This window comes from Ostrinia furnacalis, unplaced genomic scaffold, assembly GCF_004193835.3.
Source record: "Ostrinia furnacalis isolate ACB-3 unplaced genomic scaffold, ASM419383v2 OfSCF0626, whole genome shotgun sequence".
In the NCBI taxonomy this organism is placed as follows: Eukaryota; Metazoa; Arthropoda; class Insecta; order Lepidoptera; family Crambidae; genus Ostrinia; species Ostrinia furnacalis.
The window spans coordinates 99,357-123,003 of NW_021130865.1; the positions used below are offsets into that span (position 1 = coordinate 99,357).

Consider the following 23,647-nt stretch of genomic DNA (forward strand, 5'->3'; position numbering starts at 1 on the left):
AGTCCCGTCGACTTCAGCTGTATAAAAGCCTGAGGCAATCCTGTGTGGCATCAGTTGGGAATCATTTACACACGAATCATGTGGTGCAAACTTTTAATTGTTGCAACCTGCCTTTACTTGGCGAAGGCGTCAGGTCCGAGCATCCTCGGGGACGAAGGTAAGGAATTAGCTCAAACGATGCCCTAGAGGCCTAGAAAGTACACTAAATTTTGATTTTGGTAATATCTCAGAGGCTGCCGAAAAAAACAAGCATGTTTTTAAGATACAATCTAATGTTTGAGTATTTTATTAATATTTTTTCTTTTATTCTTTTAAATCTCCTTTCACTATTATTTGTTTATTTATATGCAATCCTCAAGTAATTAGTCAAATGATAAAAATAACTTCACATCTTATAGAATTTCAAACTTTGTTAACTCATTTGTATTTATTTTATGTTTCTGTCTGTTTTCGAATGTTTTGTTTTTTTTTTTGCACTGATTGACAGGTTGATAATAGAGTTACTATCTTATGAATATTTATCATACTAACATGCTTCATTGACTATACCTATAGTATCTATGTCCATAATTTAATGTATGGTGTAGGTGTTATTTATCAATACCTAGGTTCATCAGAGGTTAACCCCTGTTATGAAACCTGTTTCTACTCGTAATAATCAAGCTGAATCAGGTTTAAATTATTGATTTATCAAAGCCGAGTGCCAGACTGTCTAGCGATTACCTCGTTTGCTTCCGAACCAGTAAAAAATTCATTGCCCAATGAAAATAGCGGCGCGTGTTTTTTGTCTAAACTGGTTTTGGCCTTCATAATAATACATTTTCGGTCAGCCTAGATTTTTTAAATTAAATATGAGTATACGGTATTTTTTTTAGTTCTTTGTGTTCTCTAGGACAACGATGGCCATGCATGCTGATCGTTTCACCCGTTCTTATTTTTAATTATAACACCTTATAATTATGTATAACAAAGTAGTCTAATCTATTTGAAAGCAGAGGCCCCAGTTACATTCCTGGACGACATACAGGGTGATTTTTAATGGGTATCCATTTTTTTGTAATAAGCTCTATAGAACAATTTAACAATATCTTAATTATTTTCAAATGTGGAATTTTTGGCAAAAAAAAATATTGAAAATCTAATTTGCGCGCCCATATCTTAAGTTTCAAAGGTTAATGCTTATTTTTGCACATCATTATGTCTATTAAGCTTTGCAGTTACTTGTGTGTACGTATTTTTCTATGAACGAAGTAACTTATCCACGTGTGCCAATCTGTGTTTGTAAAAAAATATTTGTATTTGTGCCAATTTTAAAATTAAATATGAAAAAAAAATGTTTTCTTTACGTAAATCGATTAAGTTACTGATTTTGAGTTGCTCCCAAAAATTTGGACACTGATAGCAAATTCACCCTGTATAATTTTTATTTAGAGTTATTTCCTTCGCTAGATGCGTCCAGCCTCGTGGATGTGTCGCGTTCGGCTCGCAGCACCGGCTGCAGTTACTCCGGCTGCAACAGCTTCTGCCAAAAGCTCGGCCACGCCCGCGGCGTCTGCATCGGCAGCTACTGCCAGTGCCGCTTCCGCAAGCGAAGATCGTTGGATGAAGGTATGCATCAGCCGTGATATTTCAACATCATTATTATGATCTAGGCCTGTTTTTAAAACTTCTTGAGATGTCTGGTCTTAGACAAACTACTCATGCTAGATAAAGTAATAGAGACACCTGTGCCATTAATTATGCCATGATTGTACATGTTTATCATTGTTTATTTAAAGTTTTACAAAATAATCATAGAGATTTAAGTTTCTTGAAACTTGTTATAGTTCAAAAAATATCCATAACTTAATACCTAGTTAGGTATTTATGACTAAATTGTAACAAATATAAAAAATGATCATTTTTAGATGATGCTGTTGCGCGTAACATTGAAGCAAAAACTTTTGAAGCCGCCGAAGCCGCGCCTTCTTCAGATTTGGTAGATGGTACGTCATTAAAATATGTGAAAAAACTTTGAAATGTCTTTCCATACGTCTACTTCAAAGCTTCATATTGATTTTATTATTTATGCTTACGCAGAACCTATTGATGATGGCGCAGCTAAAGTTGGAAGAGACATATCCTTGCCAAGTGATGAGGAGAGTGTAGGTAAGTCTCACCACTAATATTGCAATACCCATTAACGGGTTATTAAGTTAAGTTCAATTGTTAAGATTAAGAAAGACCCATATAAACACTTAGGCTGAGTTGCACCACCTAACTTTGACCGTAACTTTGACGATAACCGGTGCTTTTTGTATGGAGATTTACAGATTTTTGACGTTTGTTAAAGTTTAAGTAAGATGGTGCAACTCAGCCTTAATATGCATTAAAAAATTTGAATTTGAAGATTTTGGTTAAGAAATTAATATCAAATACACAGCTAAAACTTTGAAATTAAGAAATCAAACCTATTATAATTTGTTGGTAAAGAAAATCTGCTTCTACTAGATGCGGCTGAACATGTTCGGGTGCGCAGAAGCTGTGGGGCATGGGAGTGTAACAACCACTGCAAGAAGCTCGGCCACGCGCGCGGCGTGTGCATCGGCACCTACTGCCAGTGCCGCTCCCGGAAGCGAAGATCTTTGGATGAAGGTATGCCTACATTAACCGCGATATATTAACGTCTTTATAATCTAGACTTGTGCCTATAAACAAACGTCTGGTCAACAACAAACTACTCACGCTAGAGAATGAAAAAACAAAAAATGGTACCTTCAAACCCCTCTCCCCTCCCGGCTCAAGGGCTAAAGGCGGAGACTTTTGATATGTTCACCTCCTAACTAGTCTAAATAAAATCCCGAAGTCAGAAATTGTATTCCACGCATTTCCCTCTACACCATAGTTAAAGCATTCATTGACTAGACTAGTAAGAATAAGAACTTACATTTCTTTGCTTGAAATTGCTAACTTATGTATGTTAATGTTCGTTGTTATTTATCAATAAATCTCTTGCTTCAGGTATTTTTACGGTGAGCAAATCTTCGGCAGCTGACTCTTCCAAAGATAACGACATTGTCGCCATGAGTGCTTCCGTTGTAGATGATCACATAGAAATTGAGACGAAGTGGGCCAGCTGTAACCTACGCTGGTGTGAACAAATTTGTCGTCGATTTGGATTCGCTGGCGGTGTCTGCGCTAACGGACGCTGCAAATGTGACAATGGACGTTCGGCTGGCGTACTTGGTAAATTATACTAAATTTTAACTCACTCATCACATGATGACCTACTAAACGTATGATTTCTTCAGCAGTAGCAGAAATGATGATGACGTTAAAGTATCTAAATTTACTTCTATATTTTTTCCTTCAGGGCTAGATTAGCTCAGAATATGTCTTATTTTCATCTTTTTGCAGTTGTTATCTGATTTGTTTCAGAAAACTCTATCGAGGATAACCTTGTTAGCCCCACGAGTGGTCTAGTTGGTGATGAGCAAGCAGATTCTGAAGTTGGTCAAGTGAAGGCGGGCGACTGTGACTTGCGTTGGTGTGATAAAAACTGCCGCCGCATGGGATTCACTGGCGGCGTGTGTGTCAACGGACGCTGCAAGTGCGACATAAACCTCGCTAATATAATGCGCTCGGCTGTACCAGTGCCGTTCCAGAAGTTTGGTAAGTTAATCTTGAATTATCTAATCCGCGGATGTCACTGTCATTGCACTATGCTATGATTTAAGTCAGTTTTTATGAGTGGCGCTCTACGCCCTTCAGCGGGACAATCCCCAAAAAAAGCTTTTGGCTTTGAGAAGGTTCAGTCAAAAAAGAAACAAGAACTACCTCACACAATTTTGGTGTGTTATCGATACCAAGTCAGCTAATATCGAAACTGGAAGTTTCCATCGTGATCGTGGCTTGTAACTTGAGTTATTGTTTTCTATCTTCCTCTATGATTGACTTACAGTTACATCAACCCAAGTAAATAAGTTAGAATATGATAGTTAATAAGTATCTATCTTAGAAGTTACTTCTCGTTATTTTAAGACTACTCTAGGCCTATTGACAAACTTATTAGTTCTCTTGTATTAAAAAAATAATTTTAGCCTAAATGTAAAATTAATATTTCAGATGACGAGCTGGAAGTCGAGACCGGTGCTCGGGCTTGCAACATCGTCCCCTGCTTCAACTTATGCCGGCGCCTCGGGTTCCGCGGAGCCATGTGCCGCAATGGGCGTTGCATCTGCTTCAATTGATTCTAGTGGAACCCTAACTTTAACATAATTACTTCATGAAAACTGCCATTATTGTCACTTTACTCGTACGTAAGCAAAGAGTCTATGAGGTTCCAGTATAGGAATCGGCTAAGTCTGATAACTTTAGTTGAACTTTTGGAAAACCCAAAGGTAATGTGAAAATTAGTTTTAGGATGACACAGTAATCACATAGCTGCAGTCGTGTGATGGTTTATATGGCCTTTGCCTTTATTTGCGAAATTTTTTTAAAGATTATCGTGTAATAATTAAACATTTTTAATATGCAATTCCACACACCAAATGTTTAACTTTTACAAAATTATGTATTATTTAAGCATACCAATACCTAAAATTAATTCACTTGCATATCATATTTGTTTCTACATTGTAAAGTTTAACAGTATTATGCACATAAATTGCAAACATTACGAATTTATTACAATATCCTTATTAAATATTTGTTACATTAGTTTTAAATTAGAGTTAATGTACGCTAATGGAGATTCCTCCAAATATATTTTTTGTACTTTTATCCAGTTTTTGTTTTTAATATACCCAATACCCAAGATATTTTATCTAAACAAGCTTGCGTTGCAATATGGGCAATAACCTTAAACAGAATTCTTTCCCATCTTAGAAGATCTCCACGCTCATCAAAATCCGCACAATTCGTACGCAATCAAGTGTCCAACTTGTATTTTAATCTTTGATCTGCCGGGCACCTTCGCAGATAACAATCGGCCCCGACCCTTCAAGTTAATTGTGAGTAGGCAGGAACTCGAGCCCCTCTTACCTTCCCGACGCTTCTGGGACTCGCCGCTCTTTGATTGCGGTCGACTTGTATTGAAATAATTATTCTTGCCACAAGTATCAGAAAGATAATTTCATGGTTTACATTCAATTTGGCACTCGCTCTTGAAAAACCTTTGGCTTTGGGCTACTTCTAAATTAGTGTTTTGAATAGTAGGTGGGCACTGTTTTTTTAACGTAACTAACTTATTTTAAGTTTAANAGCTTAAACTTTACACACTGCAATTTATGACTACAGTTTAAGCGTAGGAAAGATAAAGAAAATTAAAAAAAAAAACGTTGCAATTTAATTTAAGAACGTCGTGACCATTGACTCTATCCACGACTAAACGGCGCAGAAAAGCAAACCTCGGCTAAGTATGCCTTTTGCATCGCTGCCAACCACAGCTGTAAGTCGTTTGCTTGTCGGGTAACGTCCCACACTAGGATACACGACTTAACACAAGTAGGTACATTCCATTGCACGTTAAAACCCGGCGGGCTCGGTTAATGCTCTGAAGCGGTCGTTACATGAGCCATGTCGCCGATGTCAAACATCTATGGTGACTGCTATAGTCCACAACGGCCTATACGTGACTCCGAAACACCATTCTGCGATATTGTTACATCACTACATACAATGCGCCTCATCGTAATTTTCAAAAGAATACTGCTGGTATTTCTATCAGTGGAACATTCGTCACTCTAGTTTAGAACTTTAGACTATATTTAATAAATAAACTTTTTCAGTAAAACAGAGTAAAGGTAAATACATAATGAGGATCATTTCGAGTTTTAGCTGTGAATGCAGATTTATAGGGCTAAGAAATCCTTAATACACAGTCCAAAAATTTTTGTTCTACGACAAAAATTGACGAAGTTATGGCCAAATTACTAAAAAAGTTCACTGACCGCCCGGCGCGGGGACGATGACGTCACTATATCCGATCTGAACGCTGCCGGCGTACTGCGTGGATAGAAAATATTTTTTTCTAGCCAAACTATCAGTTTTAGAGAAAAACTTGTAATGACATTTATTCATCAGAATAAAGTAAGCTATCGATAGGTAATTTTTAAAAACAGAAATTGTGAAAAATAACTCGAAAAATCCATATGCTCATACGATTTAATGGAACGCAGAGACGCGATTGGGGTCTCCGCGGTGGTATATTTGGCGATTTATTCAAATAAAGTGTNAAAGATATATCTTTCTTATGTCTTAAAGATTAACGTAGATACTAGTTTTATTGAATTTTCTACAACAGTACTGATCCTCATTGAAGCCACAACAATATTAGGCGGGCGACGGGCGTCTGTGAAAATGACCCGCGCCCAGGTTGCTCTATAATTTCTATTTACGAGCCATAAAGGCTTTCATTCTAGCGGCTGTATCGGAAAAGCGTTTGTGCGGCGCAGCTCCCCTGTGTAATCTACCATTTGTGTAAATAAAGCGATGAGTTACCGCCGGCACTGGCACAATACAGGGAAATGTACACCTTCATTACTTACAGATAAAGGTTCTTCATTAATGTTTCGCTAATTATCTATACAGGATTACTGGTGGTTCGACATCAGAATAGTCAGAATGTGAACAGAAAACGTAGATAAGTGCATCATTAAAGTTATGTTATGGTCCCACCCTCTATAAATGACTCTACACACCAAAACCGCCGATAGCCAGGCGACTTGGTGTCGGCGGCTTTATTTCAAACGAATCAAGTCGACGACTTGTACTTTCTTGACTTTTGATAACATGTCAAAAGGTCGACGACTCATGTCGTAGTATGTAGACTGCATTATACTCATGAACGACAGGATATTAGACGACAAGCCCGTAACATTTGTAATCGCCATTGTCATCAAAAGGCTAATCGTAATCAACTAATCATACACAATTTCATGAGACAAACTAAACGACTCCTGAATTTAACTGTAGCAAGTAACTGTCTAAAGTTGTATTTAAATGCTGTGGAACAAAATCAGAGTGGGCATCGCCTCGTTTCTCCCATTGTCTGTATGTAAACAGCCTTGGCGCGAACTTAATTAACTTAGTCGCAAGTGCCTACGAAATAGGCCCCCTAATTAAAACTTAAATTAATATACGTCACGTGCGGTTGTTTTCTGTACGGGTTATTCTTGGGGTTTTGGCAGAGAGATTATTAGTTTTTGGAGTTAAGTTCATATGAGCAAGATAGACACTATACTAGTTAAATTTTCTTTAAGTAGGTACTAGCTGTGCCCGCGACTTCTTACGCGTGAATATATTTGAATAATATTTGCCTTTTTTGCAACATTTTACTTTATTGCTCCGCCGCAATTGGCTGTAGGGTGATGTTAGTATATAGCCTAAGCCTTCCTTGATAAATGGGAAACTCAAAAATATTTTTTCAAATCGACCTAGGATATGGGCTAGGTCATATATATACAGTGTGAGTCACGTTAAAGTGTACATATGAAAATAGATGAAACTAGACCTATTTTTATAGGTCTAGGTAGCGCGTTCAAGCAAACAACATCTTCAGCTTTATCAGGTTTATAATATTATGTATAATATAGATTACTTACCTATACTTAGTACCTACTACATACTACTTTTCGAAAGAGTTACATAAACTTAAATACCGACTAATGTTGCTCTCTCATTACCATTAACCAATTGAACTACGAGTAGGTATCCACTTTCCACGTTGATTCAAGGAACGTAGCTGTATTTTAAAAGAGTTAATGGAATTAGCGCGGTGTTTAACGAACGATTAATCCATAGCACAGGCTCCGGCGGGATCGGAGCATCACTTAACCTACATTCTCGTGGCGCCCTCCAGCGGACAAATACTGGAGGGAACCGTCAGGTGCGAGCGATACCTAATTAAATCTACACTCGTTTATGGAAAATACAGTTTCATTTCCTTTGGCGTCAAAGATTTTACGTTTGCGTTTCATACTGAAGCCAGAATGTCAACACTATTTTACTACCTATTTATTTATTTATTTATTTTTGGGAAACATACAGTTACAATATAATTTAACTTAGGTGCAGTAAGAAAACACATAAACCAATTAAGTTTCCACAGTTAAATATACACATAAAGTTGGGCAAACCATTATGAATAAAATTTTGTTGTGAAAAATATAAACTTATATAAAAAAAAAGTAAACAAAGCGACAAAAGAAAAATTATCAACTACCTAATTAATAAAGGAGCGAACTGCAAACATCACCCGACGCTCGAAATTTAGTTGCCACAAGACAAATCCCGGATTTGTTTTTTAAACTTACTTAAATTAGACCCAAGTATGTCTAATTCTTGGAATTATTCGAGATGCTGCGTGCATCACTGCATGCTAGTCGGGAAATACCATTTTTTACAAAGAACTATCTCGTGGTATGCAAAATTAAATGACAATAGGACAAGTCACCTCACCGTAAGCGTAACTCTCGAATGACACAAGTACTATAATGTATTTATTAGTTGTTTAAATATTAGCACATATTACGCACTGCTACGAGTAGCTACCCGCATAAGTAGACGTATGCAAGCATGTAACTTGCTGAAGGTAATTCATATGTTATATGTATATGCTGATTAGGTACTTACTTTTTCAATAGAAGTGTTTTGTTTTTACTGTGACAGAATATGATTCCAACCAGAAATGTATACCATATTTCAGCTATGTATACATATTTTCTTACAGCACGCATTTTTAGTTTTTAGTCTTAAAGTTTGGTTTCATTACCATTACCCAACACAAGTCTATGTTACCTTTACCGTCAAAGGCAAATAGCAATCTCTTCTCAAATATTTCAATTTCATCCAAGCTGTCCTATTGAGTACCTGTTTTTATTCGTCTATTTTCATCGTTTTCTATGTAACGGCTGCACCGGCATTCCTTTGAGCAAATATTTACCTAGATTATTTACTCAGAGAAAAATACGATGCAGTTTCCTTTGGAAAGTTTATTTCATTCTGAAAGGGAATACTGTTTCATGAGTATAAATTATTTATATCTCTCTATTAGTCTGAACATTTCATAATTTTCAGACGAATAGAGAGATATAAATGAATGACGTTTCTAGTCAAGCTAGATGAGGTAAATTGGCATTACACTATAATAGATCGACCTAATATTACCTCGTTCGTTCGTTTCAGCCAAATGACCGAAGATTTGGTGAGGGTCGCGGGAGGTGCCTGGATGAGGGCGGCGCAGGACCGATTGTTGGGGAAATCCTTGGGGGAGAGAGCAGCCTGTGTCCAGCAGTGGACGTAATTTGGCTGAAAGATTAATATTAAAACAACAATAAAAATACAATCATTTACTTCTTAGTCCTTGTTAAACTGAAGGCGTGTCCTTTACTTTTGGATCACGAAACCCTAAACAGCGTTAATATTTCAGTAATCCCAGTGCCAAAACATAAAGATAATAAGATTTTTTTCTTATCTTAAGAAGTATTCGACAGTTTGACACTTTCCAATCTAATTACACCAGCCTCGTCAACATGGCACAGTCAATCGTAATCAGGTTACCTTCAAAGATTTTCATAGCGACCTCATTTCCCTAAATAGGCATAAGAGTTCCGTACATTTCATGTACTTACGAAACACTCAATAAGAAAATAGCTCATTGAGTAGGAAATGTTAGTCAGCTTTTTTGGTTGACAGTGGTCATGTCTCTAGGTCGCATAGTGTCTGACATATAAGCCAAAAATCGAAAAATGGGACCCTCAAACCTTTTTTTTTTTTAACGGGACTATTCCCACCTCTNTTTAGGAAATGTATAAAATATTGCTTCAGAGATTTTTTAATACGCACATATCCTAGGACATGTATACTTTTCCTAGGAATTTTATAGAATTCCAATATTGTATTAGGAAATGTATAAAACTAAGCGGCACAAGCGCGGTCATGTGATTTAGTGCCCCTCAGTACGCCTAAAATTTTATTTAGACAAACCACATTGACCTATAGGTACTTTTAACTCACAACTATTATTGTTTAGCCTGAAAGTTGTTTTCGCACTATTATATTTTGACTGATATAAATATTTGCCTATTGGTATACCTTTCTTTCGGCATCACGCATATTGGTATTGGACGCTGAAGTATTGGAAAACGCTAATTTTAACATATCTTTTATTAAACTATTATTGACGTGAAGGTTTTAGTACTCCTGTAGCTGGATAACAAAGTCTCGGTTAGGTTAGGTTAGACTTGCGACCTTGTCACATACACAGCGGCCGCGGCGCGGGAGCGCCATTTAAGTTTCGGAAAAAAAAAAGAAATCTTAATTACATTTCAACAAATGTGTAAATTTCCTAGGAAATGTGTCTAATATAATTTACATCACACATTTCCGGGTGATTTTAGGACTTATACACAAATCCTAGGAATTGTATACAATGACGGATTTCATACATTTCCTGTAACATATACATATTTTCTTACAGCACGCATTTTTAGTTTTTAGTCTTAAAGTTTGGTTTCATTACCATTACCCAACACAAGTCTATGTTACCTTTACCGTCAAAGGCAAATAGCAATCTCTTCTCAAATATTTCAATTTCATCCAAGCTGTCCTATTGAGTACCTGTTTTTATTCGTCTATTTTCATCGTTTTCTATGTAACGGCTGCACCGGCATTCCTTTGAGCAAATATTTACCTAGATTATTTACTCAGACAAAAATACGATGCAGTTTCCTTTGGAAAGTTTATTTCATTCTGAAAGGGAATACTGTTTCATGAGTATAAATTATTTATGTCTCTCTATTAGTCTGAACATTTCATAATTTTCAGACGAATAGAGAGATATAAATGAATGACGTTTCTAGTCGAGCTAGATGAGGTAAATTGGCATTACACTATAATAGATCGTCCTAATATTACCTCGTTCGTTCGTTTCAGCCAAATGACCGAAGATTTGGTGAGGGTCGCGGGAGGTGCCTGGATGAGGGCGGCGCAGGACCGATTGTTGGGGAAATCCTTGGGGGAGAGAGCAGCCTGTGTCCAGCAGTGGACGTAATTTGGCTGAAAGATCTTAATATTAAAACAACAATAAAACGATCGTCTAGACTTCTGTGTTACATACGTGACGTTGTGATTCTCAACAATAGTTACCTACCTAGGTAAGTAGGTAGTAGATAGGTATCTATTTATACAATCATTCACTTGTTAGTCCTTGTTAAACGGAAGGCGTGTCCTTTACTTTTGGATCACGGAACCCTAAACAGCGTTAATATTTCAGTAATCCCAGTGCCAAAACATAAAGATAATTAGATTTTTTTCTTATCTTAAGAAGTATTCGACAGTTTGACACTTTCCGATCTAATTACACCAGCCTCGTCAACATGGCGCAGTCAATCGTAATCAGGTTACCTTCAAAGATTTTCATAGCGACCTCATTTCCCTAAATAGGCATCAGGGTTCCGTACATTTCATGTACTTACGAAACACTGAATAAGAAAACAGCTTATTAAGTAGCAAATGTAATCAACTTTTTTGGTTGACAGTGGTCATGTCTCTAGATTGCAGAGTGTCTGACATAAGCGAAAAACCGAAAAATGGGACCCTCAAACCTTTTAAGAATCATGAAAAATTTAATTTAATATTATCAGTTGAGGAGCAATATGCAAAAACATTTTCAATGATTTCAGTCGCGCTCCTATAATTAAAGCTGTTTGTTTATTTGTACAATGTAATGTAGCTTAATATTACGAACAATATTTCCATTTTCCATATACGAAATCTTCTACTTAATGCTACGTGAAATTAGAGCCTATTGAGTATAATTTTAATTTCTTATTTACAGTAAAGTCGTTAAAGAGTTATTTACCGATAATTAATTCCGGGAAGTGTCAAACTGCCGAACTCCTGAAGGAAGGAAATTGAAATTATGTTTTGATTCATAACGACTCTTCCTGGCGAATTCGTTAAAAAGTATTAAATACTTTACCAGTAAACATTTGAGTTATGTATTCTTTTAAAATAGTAAGACACGGGTCATAACGCGACGTTTATTAATGAGTTACATTATGTACTCACGGCTTGACGTTTCGGCTGCGATACTGCAGCCGTGGTCACAAGCAGCTAAGGTTGCTAGCAGATAATATAAGCACATATTGAGGATCCTCTTCGATTGTTGATGATGCTTGGTTTTGCTAGCAGCTCTACCTTTTATTTGCGTTTAGAGATAGGTCGTACAGGGTGGCCCTGAAGAAAGTTCACTTTTGAAAATTCAAGGAAACGAAAACTGTACATTTTTATAGAACTTTTACTATTGCAATTTAAATGAAATTTAATGGAATTTATTTTTTTATTTACATCGCCCAGGAGATTTCCTTGACGCTTACAACATTCGATCAGCATACATCAAAATCTTGAAATGCGTTCGTTAGAATTACCTCGAAACCTATTTTCAATTTTTTTCCGAATGCTCAGCTTCAGTTACTGCATGGTTGTTGGATTATAAAAATACACTCTATTCTTAATGTAACACCACAAAAAAGAATTTTCTGGAATGAGATCAGGGCTTCCTGGGGGCCAGGACATGTCACCCCTGCCTGAAATTATTTTTTTGTGGGAACATGTTTCTTACCATCTAAATGCTCTCATTTGAAGTGTGACACGTAGCCCCAACTTGATGAAACCAAGTGCTCCGGTCATAGCCTTGCAAATCTTGCAGCTTTGAAATCAAAAAGCTTTTCAGCCTACCAGTTTAGCGCTCTCAAAAAATAATCATCCTTTCAATGCAACAAACCAATTAAGCAGGGGTGAAATCTCACTGCCTCTAAGAAGCGCTAATCTCTTTCCAGCAGACTTCTTTTTGTGGGGTTACCTTATGAGCAGAGTATACTCTAATAATCCAAAAACTCTGCAGCATTCATCCATCCTGAATCCATTTCGAGGTAACTCTAACGAAAGTTTTCCAAAATTTTGATGTATGTTGACCGAATGTTGTAAACGTCAAGGGAATCACATGTACGACAAAATTTATGAAAGAAAGTAAATTTTGAAATAAATTGCACTAAATTTCCTTTAAATTGCAATAGTTAAAGTTCAACAAAAATGAACAGTTTTCGTTTCCTTGAATTTTCAAAAGTGAACTTTCTTCTGGGCCACCCTGTATTACTTTCTTTCTGAGGAGAATGAATGTATTATCTATCCTAGAAGATAATAAATAAAGTTTTACGTTACAAAACTCTTAACCTACGCACTACACCTAATATCAGCCCTTCCTATACCCAATAGTTGTGGCTGAACTTTGATAGATTAATGATTCAGTACAAATAATATTAAAGATATACCCCCTTACTAATAAAAAGTTACACGGTTGTTGATCACTGTTTTAAAATGACATTTCCATCCATACTAAACGTCACTTTAAAACACTGATCAACGAGCGTGTAAGTTTGATTAGTAAGGGGGTTAGAGTTTTTTTCCTAAAAAAGAAGTTGGTAATTATTTTTTATTCTGTGCCTAGTCAGTGTCAAACTAATAAGCCGAGCAATGTTTAGGATATACTTTAATAGTTACTAGTAATATTTTCTATTTCGATACCATACAGTATTTTTTGCTGAAATAAATTACTGAATAAAATATTAAAATCACGTCATACGAGTCATGATTTTCAACAGGCCTGATTTCAGTTTAAGTGTTTGTCCTCTTGTCCCTACGCCCTGTATGCCGCAATCATGGCCGCGGGCAATAATTAATTTAAGCGAGGCGGGGATGAGCTCGTCCTTGGCAGGCTTCGATTACGCCATAATATATACCTAATGACAGGCGGGAGATTCTTTTGTGCCTCCAGCTAATGATGTAAATTTCAGGACTTTTACACTTTGATCGACAGTCAGTGGAACTGGAATGCTAATTACGCCTTTAACAATACTTGTATTAATTTTTGAAAGAGGTCACTTTGAGATGTAACAGCAGAATATTTTTTCAGACCAACTTAACCCTTACCAGGCAGTGCAGCAGTGGTTAAATAGAGCACACATCTATTTAAACTTTATGCTGTTAAGATACGGTTCCTAAGCTTATACAACTTAGGATGCGCGCCGCGGTAATCGTTTATCGCGCCATTTTATCGATTTAACGCGATAAGCCCATACATTTGTCGTCTAAAATAATCGATTAGATTTTATCACGGCGCGCATCCTAGCCCGGTTGGTTAGTAGCTTGTTCAGTTACCATCAAAGTATACTGGATATTGCAATCTTTGTTTGGTTTATTCATATGAATATCAGCTGGCAGGGTGGAGTTATATTATGCCCATTTTGAGATCACTTTTATAATTGTCTGTCTGTTTAATATAAATACCACACACATCTCATATCAACACAATTTACCGAGTGACATATCATCGTAAGCAACGTATCGCATTATTGCTAATGAGCACAATTAGCAGATCCATGGCAGACGTGTAATGTAACGGCACAATAATTTGACTAATTACTTTAGCAGTGTACCTGTTTAGGCCTTTGTTTCTTGATTAGACTCCATTTCACCCTTGAAGACGAGTGAAGACCTGACGAGGTTAAGACGCGTTTGATAGATGTATGTAACATCTATTATGACATGTACGTACCTACTCGTAAATAAAATCAAGCTAAAAACTGTAGCATCTTACGCTACTTTGCAACAAAATTATGTACTGTCGGCTGAAATAAAAAACAGTACATATTAGATCTTCGTTTGCCATTCATTCAAGTCTAAAAGAATTGCCCAATAACACGTAAAGTAAAAAACAGAATTTTCTAAACGTTCATAAGTAGAATCATAAAAGTATTAAACATAGGGAAAACACAGATGCGAATCACTTAAATCTTGTATAGAGACATTTCCAATCAATAAAACAGAGGAAATAGAAGAAAACTTAATTTCCTCAAGATTCAAAGATTTAAGTAAACAAATATACCAGGTAAAGAGGCTAAGCAAATACCTAAAGCAGAGTACACATTTTTTACGCAGAGTATTTTTTCCACGGATTACAGTGTCTCAAAGAAATCGTTTCTTTTACAACAAAAGAAGCGCGGGCTCATGAATAGTCGCCAATATTATTCACGGCTGTCACCTGCAGGTGTCTCACATTGCTATTCACCATATAAACGGCGCATTAATATCGATTACTAGTATCTGACAGACAAACGGGTAGCGCTAAGGGCCGGTACCCTAATAAATAAAATGGGAGAAAAATCGCCGGCTGGGCGGGATCCCGGGGGAATGCATCGGCTCAGGAAATACGTATTTACATACGTAATGACGTCATATTCGCACGATAACGGGAATGCGAGGGGCTCAATGGAAACTACGGAACATAAAGGCGCTAACTAGAATGCGATTNGGGAACTGCGGAACATAAAGGCGCTAACTAGAATGCGATTGGACCACCATAATGTACAATCAACATGGCCTGTTTAGACGTATACAATCGATTGTACTGGAATTGCTCTCGGGACAGTCAGCCAGGGTTTTAAGTATTGACGATGTTTGCCAATTTCCTACATAATCACGATATAGGTAGAGCCATCTTTTGAAAAAAAAAACGAAAGTATCCGTTTGCTGGTCTGTGACGTAATGGCTTGATGAATCGAATCTTGCTGGATAGTCGCGAACTCCTGGATTTGATTCACGGTTAAGTAATTTTTAGTAGTTAGAAATTAAGGTACAGCCATTTTGGTTCCTCTTTGTGGTGGACCTATACACCTTTCCACAAACAACGTCAATACTCCCACAAATGGGCGATCAACCGCCAAATGACCGTATGTACCCATTTTCCTCAGTTTTGGGGGTAGCGTAATCCGTATTTACCAGAACTGGGTAAATTTACGGGCCCTCCGAAGGTTATTTATGACACGACGTGTAATCGGAATGGTTTTGAAGTGTTTGATCAGCATTTCGATGGTCAAAAGTGTTCTAAACCTTATTTTGGGTGCCGAGCGTTCTTTATACCCATTCATTTGTAAACGGTTGAACCTTTATATTCTGTGTGCTTACCATGAGTTGACGTTAGGTGTGCTCGCTAGCTCGTATAAAAATGACATTAATTGTATGACATATTGTGCAGCGCCCCTAGCGGCTACTTTCAAGAAACAAAATATTCATAGAGATTTTTGACGTACTCGCTAGCGAGCACACCTAACGTAAACTCATGGTAGGTGCACTGATTTATCTATCAAATCAAATTAAAATGTTTATTTCAGTCATACACTTATGTATGATTATAAGATTACTTAGTATTTATTACATAAGTCTTTGAAAGTCCCCTTTTTTACAAGACTTTAAATTACAATACTGGCAAGTACTGTTTGAATGGACTAGTTATTAGCTCAGCATCATTACATTACAGTGAATAATTACTGAAGTTCCTATTAGTCAACTCGTACATAGCAGCATTAAAACATACTCGTAGAACCACGATGGCATTGCCTACTTAGTTATCCCATCCTCGGGTCTTTGCGTGGGACGATCTTACCTACGCTACGGACGAAACGGAAAAAAACCTTTTTTCCGTTCGATCTGCCGTTATTGTCCCGATGCTATTTGCGGAGCATATTCCATAAACAAAGCGGAAAAATAAGCGAACACATAATGACGGGGAGCTATCCCGAATATTCCGGATCAGTCGAGCGATCACCAATAGTGGGCCGCAATATCGGCATACCGACACGCCGGCGCTCACTAGTTCTGTATTAATATCCACCTTAATTACTCCTGATAACTAATACATCGGTGTATAACCGACCATTGTTTGATGTGCACTTTGCCAAATAATCATCTGATATTACATGAATTCATGACCTTATTTGCTGTGAAAGTCGCAACGGTCGTATAAGTTTTGTAATACGAAGGATAGCCGCACATCCAAGATTAGTTTAGGCTGTTCTCCTAGTACATGTTTTCTTATAGATACTCTACCAACTTAAAGCAGTGAGACACAGATTAAAGAGAGCAATACCAGGCAATTTTTTTTGCCTTATTTCCTACTAGTACCTATCGCTGGATGGCTCAAATTATGTATAGCTTCGAATGCAATTTTCCTAAATTCCAAAGGTAAAATGGTCTAGCGTTGTTTGTTGAAACTTCGCTATAGATTGCAGTCCCTGTAGGCAATGAAATACTCCTAATGCTTACTTTGCTGTTGTCGCTGGTATGCATCGCCTGCGTAATGTAATCTTCATGTTGTTGTGCCTCTGCAAGTTCGCCGTAATCGAGCGCGGTGGGACAGGAAATCGTTTCTACGCGCGATAGAGAGTCTGCAATAATATTATTTTTGGCTTCTATGTAATCAAGTAAAGGACCGTACTCGTAATGTACTACTCTCGAAGGCACATCTAGTGATTCTCTGTTAAATGCTCATATTCGGCACAGAGTAGGTAAAAGCGGTCAAAAGGTCAAAACTACTAGATCTTAGAGAAGTATCCGAATCATCATTACTGGGCCATCCGCGAATCAATCAACTTCATAATGATTGTACCTATAGAACCTTTAGAACATTATTAATTAGAGCTCGCTCGCAACTTTCTATCGATCTCTCCAAAGCCTGTCAAAGTCAAAGTAAACCTCGGAAAATTCAAATTAAAGATTGCTTCGTCTAGATGTTTGCCGACGGCAACATCGCTATTTATCTTGGAAATATTTTCAAAGGCTGATAAACTGTTTGCAATCGTAGGATACTGATTAACGTGCAAAATACATTTTATTTAATATTTCTTCAATTTTCAACAACAACGCGACTAATCGTCTCGTTTATTTATTTCCTTATTCGCCTCTACACTGGAAATCTGGAATAAATTGGTTCCGATTTAAATATAGGTATAACCTGATTGGAAGGATGGCCGTAGCTAGAAAAAGGAAAATATCTAGATAACTAGTATGAGCCTTTCGATAAACTTAAACGATTCTTTGCTCGCAGCTTTTTTCGCATGAATTTAGTTTGTTGAAAGACGATATAAATCTTAGGTATTTATGTAACACATGACCGAACCTACCACAAATTGTTCAAACTCAATGGAATTATAGAATATAAATCTAATTATACTAAAATATAATATAATCTTTTCAGAAATACTGGTAGGTTACGAGTATTTAACTGGCGACTGGATAATTTATTTATTTATTTATAATAACTCTATATTAGTTTCTTAGGTGTTATTCCAAAGAGTTCTTTACAATCTTTGGTCTCTCAGGTAGCCTGTAACAAGCATGTTGATATACCACCCACCTACATATTTTTATTATAATAAGTATAATGTACACTGATATCGCAGTCGCGTAGCTCTATCTATAGCGGTTACTGGGTAGTTGTGATAAATAGCTACTCTAGGTTTTTGTTGTCACAATGGCAGACAATAGAGTGGGTTCACTTCCTCAAATAATATAACTATAGATGCCTCCCCAAGGATTTCCATAACGACCGGTCATATGACACCCGCAACCAGGTTCTTCCCGCGACTCAAAGATGCCTACTGCGAACATCATCATCATCATCATTTCAGCCATAGGACGTCCACTGCTGAACATAGGCCTCACCCACCCTGCGTCCAGCGCACAGATCATGAAAGCGATTCCGTGCTCTGTGGTCCAGCGCTTCCCTGCTACTTTTATGATGTCATCGGTCCACCTTGTGGGTGGACGTCGCACGCTGCGTTTTCCGGTACGCGGCCTTCATTCCAGAACCTAGCTAACATACATACTATGAACTTATAGGCTCTCTGATATTATCATGATGTCACTACTTCAAATCCGTAACACATGTATCGAGGGTAAGGACTGACAGTACACTACCTACGTCTATCAATCCCTCTGTTTTTCCAGGAACGTTTTACCTGAACGAATATCGTGGAAAATGGATCTGTATTGGCGTGTTGCAGAGTGGATGTGGTGCAAGTTTATACAGGGTGTTAGGTAAATGGGTATATGAGTCGACACTAGCCCATGTTAACATATGCATATAAATGGTATGGTGAAGTCAGAAAATTGATATCATAATTAACACTAGGCTGTTGGAGCCCTGTTTTTATTAGTCAAGTTATCCAAAAGGTACAAAGTGAACCTACTGTCTCCACGTATACCGCACGTTATGTCCTGCAGACGAGCTCAGGTGGTTATTTACCTCACTCTCTGCCGCTCACTCGTGTGCACCTCGTAAAAACTAACTAACGAGCAATACGAGGCGTGTGGAGCCCTGTTTATATTAGTCAAGTTATTCAAAAGGTACAAAGTGAGCCTACTGTCTCCACGTATACCGCACGTTATGTCCTGCAGACAAGCTCAGGTGGTTATTTACCGCACCCTCGGCCGCCCACTCGTGTGCACCTCGTAAAAACTAACTAATGAGCAACACGAGGCGTGCGGAGCCCTGTATGAGTCGCGGCTATTGATAGCAGTAATAAGTTAACGAAGTAACGAGCATGTGTATGGGCTTACAGTGACGTTAGCTACATAAGAAATACGCAGTAAAATCTATTCGGCGAACGATTACCTAAATTCATTAGCTGTAAGGGGAAAATTGTCAGTTGCTCATTTTCTCTTTTGTGGATGAAGTTAATATAATATGACAAACGTTTGGTAGATCTAACCTATCCTATGGATGTTTGTTATTCTCTCACATAAAAACTGCTGCACGGATTACGATGAAATAACATACACCTGAAATTATAATTTATAACGATAAGCACTTAGGTATTATAAATCCATAACAATAAATCCAGCTGCGAGCAAAAAAACAACTGAAAATAATAACCTATTCGACGCATTATCTAAATACAATAATTACTCCACATTCAATTACCGCAATTATATGTATATTTGGTTACAAAGTAATTTAAAAGTTTAAAGTCTTGTTTGAGTTGCTGTGGGTATCAAATTCAGATAAGTCATCGAACAATTTGGGACGCGGCAAACTCGGTGGATTCCCAAAACAAATTACTGTTCGAAATTAAAACGACGTGTTTACGAAGCGCAGGCAAAATTTTAATTACACCGAGTTTCGTCAAAGTGATTTACTTATTTGCAGTCGTGATATAATATCAGATTATTAAAATAAACGGTGGTAAATACATTCATGNTATTCATGATGGATTTGTGAAATTAATTCCTGATGTGTCGTGGGCACGAGCATACCTGCGCACTATTGTTTGAGTTTGCGGTGGTTCAATTGAATTTCAGTATTTTTGACTAATAAATAATTTGGTTTCCATTGTCTTTAGGCTTCTGCCGAATTTAATATGCCAAGCTATAGCTTACGTTAGTAATAGAGAACTTATAATTTCATAGTAACGCAATGAGTTGTACGAGTACATTTAAGATTACTTTGAAAAGAACTTAGACTTTGATTTTGACTTTGAAGAGAGATTCTTCAACAAATTTGCATTAATTAATCGTATGCAAATTCGAATTCTTTTGAATGTGAGCACGAATCAGAACTCTCATGCTTCAAATATACGCCTCTTGACGTCCGTGGCTTAACGTTTTCAGCTAACCTAATCTGTTCCTTACACCTGCTTAGTCATCTGTGGTGCAGAAGTACAGCCAAGTCCGAACCCTCTGAAAGCCAAGCGACAGTGAGATTAATCGTGGTGTCACCCGCAGGTAATCTTGGCCATTCTTGGCCTCGGTGGGAGTAAGAAAGATTACCAACACTTTTTCTACCTCTATAGGTATTATCATTTGTCAACACGAAGGATATGGGGAAGGAAAATTAAACTAATGTTACTTAGCACGCAATGGAAGTTGTCTTTGAGTTTTTTGGCATTTTCATGTCATCCTTAAAGAAGGCCCAAAGTTTTTACACGATTAGAGCTTTGAAAACCCACAATCTTTACCAAGAGCTACAGTTGTGTATTAGCGGGATGTTTGTCTTTATAAACAGTTTGTAACATAACATAGCAGCATATGGCATACTTCTACAGCTCTACACTATTTCTACCTGTAGGTACCTACGTTTACCCTGATTGTGAACTTATAATAATATTTGCGTAACTTAAATCTAACGAACGCTAAAATAGTTTAGGATGATCTTGCAGATTCAGTGTGATATGAAATTATGAAACCGCACATTTGGACAAATTGGTTATTAAATTTTATCCAATCTAAAATCTGCGCGGTTCATAAATGAAATCCTATAACCTCTAGCTATTAAGTAGTGCGAGCGAATTATTTGGTCATCGGGTCTTCAGTAAACAAGGGCTGACTGAAGTTGTAAATGGAAGGGCGGAAATAAGATAAGGTTACTGAAAGGGGCTCTGTATCCACTTATAAGCCCATTCCTACTAAAATACATATAACTACCCGCTTTTATTGCGTAAGCAATGCTCTTATTAGATATTTCTGTATGTTGCTCAAAATGTTTTCTAAAATTATTCTTCGTGTCAAATTATAAGAAGCTGCAGCTAAAACAATTTCCAAACATCAAAGTGTCCAACTCAAAACAAAAACTTTGCGAGGACTTATGTGTAGATAATTGTGTACCGTTTTCCCCTCTGAATATAAATCTCGATCGTAAAAAATCGTTTTGTCCAATTCTCATTCCTTATTTACGTAGAGCGTGCCGTTAGTTCCGCTGCCCGCCGCTAGAGCGGCATCCCGCAAAAATTCCGCCATTGTGCATTTTAGCTGCGCTGCAGATCCACGGCCAAGAATTTATGGTTTTTAAACCACTATTAAGTCCCACTCGGCCACGTTCCATATATTTTTAACTTAGGCAACGCTTTTATTGCCAATTATATCATTCGCGGCACCACTATATCTCGAATGGTACCTACCAAGACATTAAGATAAAGCAATTGGGGTGCACTGCCTTCGGCTCGTCATTATTTCATATTGGCGACAAGCAAGAGTGGTGGCAAGGTTTCATCATCTTCTTCTATGTAAAAACTTTTATTTAAACAAACCCATGTTTGTAAGAATAGAGGCCTCTCCCATTGAAAAATTCGCGGGTAAACCATTTCTAAGCTAAAAACCGTGTTAAACAGACTTCAGACTTCAGGTTTTCAAAATGTAATCAATATTGTCACCATCAGAAATCATAAAAAGAAACCTACTACCAGAGCTACGATAAGTCAATTGGATTTCAGTCACAAAAGGGATTTCAAGCTAAGAAACATAATCGTGCATTAATATGTCTTCATGTCAACAATATTCGTGGGAATCTCGTAATTTCCAGTCCACCAATCATTGTAACCTAAAGTGATAGCACAGAGACAAATTAAAATGAAACTCAAACATTGGAAACAGCAGACTGACCGGGCCGCCTCGTTAATCACCCGCTCGCGAACAAAAATCAATTAGCCCGTTTTATGAATGGCCGCCCAAAGCCCGCGGATTACGTGCTATCGACTCCACTCTATTGGCATAACTAATTTTATCATTCAGCTCCATTTCTGCAGGGATGATGCGGGTGCCCTGGGCGACTGTATTTACTTGAATCATAAAAGATTTAACTGAAATAAATATTAGGCACAAGACGCGGCTTTACAGGTCTCAAATCACACGCCTATGACTTTTTCCCGGATTACGATACATACTGGCTCAAATTATTACATTTTCACTTTCCAACAGTCGGTACGATACGAACCCTTCAGGAGGTTAGTAGGTACTTTTTTGTCTGCATTGCAAGGCAGCATCCAAGCTACATAGAATTTGATTGAAAAGCCTCACTGCGCTTAATTTTCTCGAATATTAAGGTAAAATAGCACCTATTTCAAATATATAAGATGCCAGTGATTAGTTTGATGTGCTGGTCTTGTCAAAACCCTTCAACACCTCATCATGTGAGTAGCGAGGGCCCTAACCCTTACATAACTACACCATTCTCACCGTAAACACTCTAACGAGGGCGATACATCACGCGCGTGCCTCGGAGGAAACAGGGCAAGCCATCGGAAATTACATTTTTAATCTTTTCCGCCTCTCCTGGCCCCGCCGTTTTGGCTTTGAAACATTTTGATACAATGCATAGAGAACACACTCTTTTGTTTTACTTATTCATCAAAATCAGAATGTTTGTTAGAGCGGTGGACTTACCGGGAATTGAGGAGGTCCCAGGAAGCTAGCTGTTGTGTTTCAGGCACATAGGTAGGTAGGTAGTATAAGTCTCTAATGTTCATTCAAAAAAGGATAGGACTTTGAGTAACTCTACATAATAAAAGCGGGAAGCACGTGGATGAGCAAACACAGGACCAACAGTTTTGGAAATCTTTGGGGGAGGGCTTTAATCAGCAGTAGACGTCATTTGGTTGAAACGAACAGTGGGTTCATTACAGGGAACTACAATACTTAATAATGGTACTACAGTTCTATTCATGAATAAATAAATAAAATAAATAAATTAGGTCTATGCTAATTTGACGACTGCTCAGTACTTATACTAAGGCGCAGACCATCGATTTTTCGTCGGCCGATAGTTTAGTCGGGCAGTTGATCAATATGGGCATGTATGGGAGTGCGTACATTACGCCGATTTGATTTGGCCGATTCTTCGTACAATTTAAAATCGGGCACAACTACTTATCGGCCAACTAAAAATCGGTGGTCTGCGCCTGGTCTAAATCAGTAAGTTAGTACCACAAGTTAGTACATAGTGACTTAGTGAGTACCTCAACGTCAGATAAATGGAACTTATTTTACTTATTGGCAC

At 37.6% G+C, this 23,647-nt stretch overlaps 1 protein-coding gene across 2 annotated transcripts; it reads left to right on the plus strand.

Moving 5' to 3' along the window:
- The first annotated feature begins 25 nt into the window (after window positions 1–25).
- Window positions 26–4,563, plus strand: 6tox (antimicrobial protein 6Tox). Of its 2 annotated transcripts, none has more exons than XM_028323202.1 (8): window positions 26–157; window positions 1,432–1,608; window positions 1,908–1,985; window positions 2,080–2,148; window positions 2,491–2,634; window positions 3,001–3,225; window positions 3,418–3,651; window positions 4,105–4,563. In XM_028323202.1, the coding sequence occupies exons 1-8, from the start codon at window positions 79–81 to the stop codon at window positions 4,227–4,229; spliced, it is 1,131 nt and encodes a 376-aa protein (XP_028179003.1). In that variant the 5' UTR covers window positions 26–78; the 3' UTR covers window positions 4,230–4,563. The 2 variants fall into 2 exon arrangements, with proteins under 2 accessions (XP_028179003.1, XP_028179005.1); XM_028323204.1 differs by having other exon boundaries at window positions 1,450–1,608.
- Window positions 4,564–23,647: the final 19,084 nt, after the last annotated feature.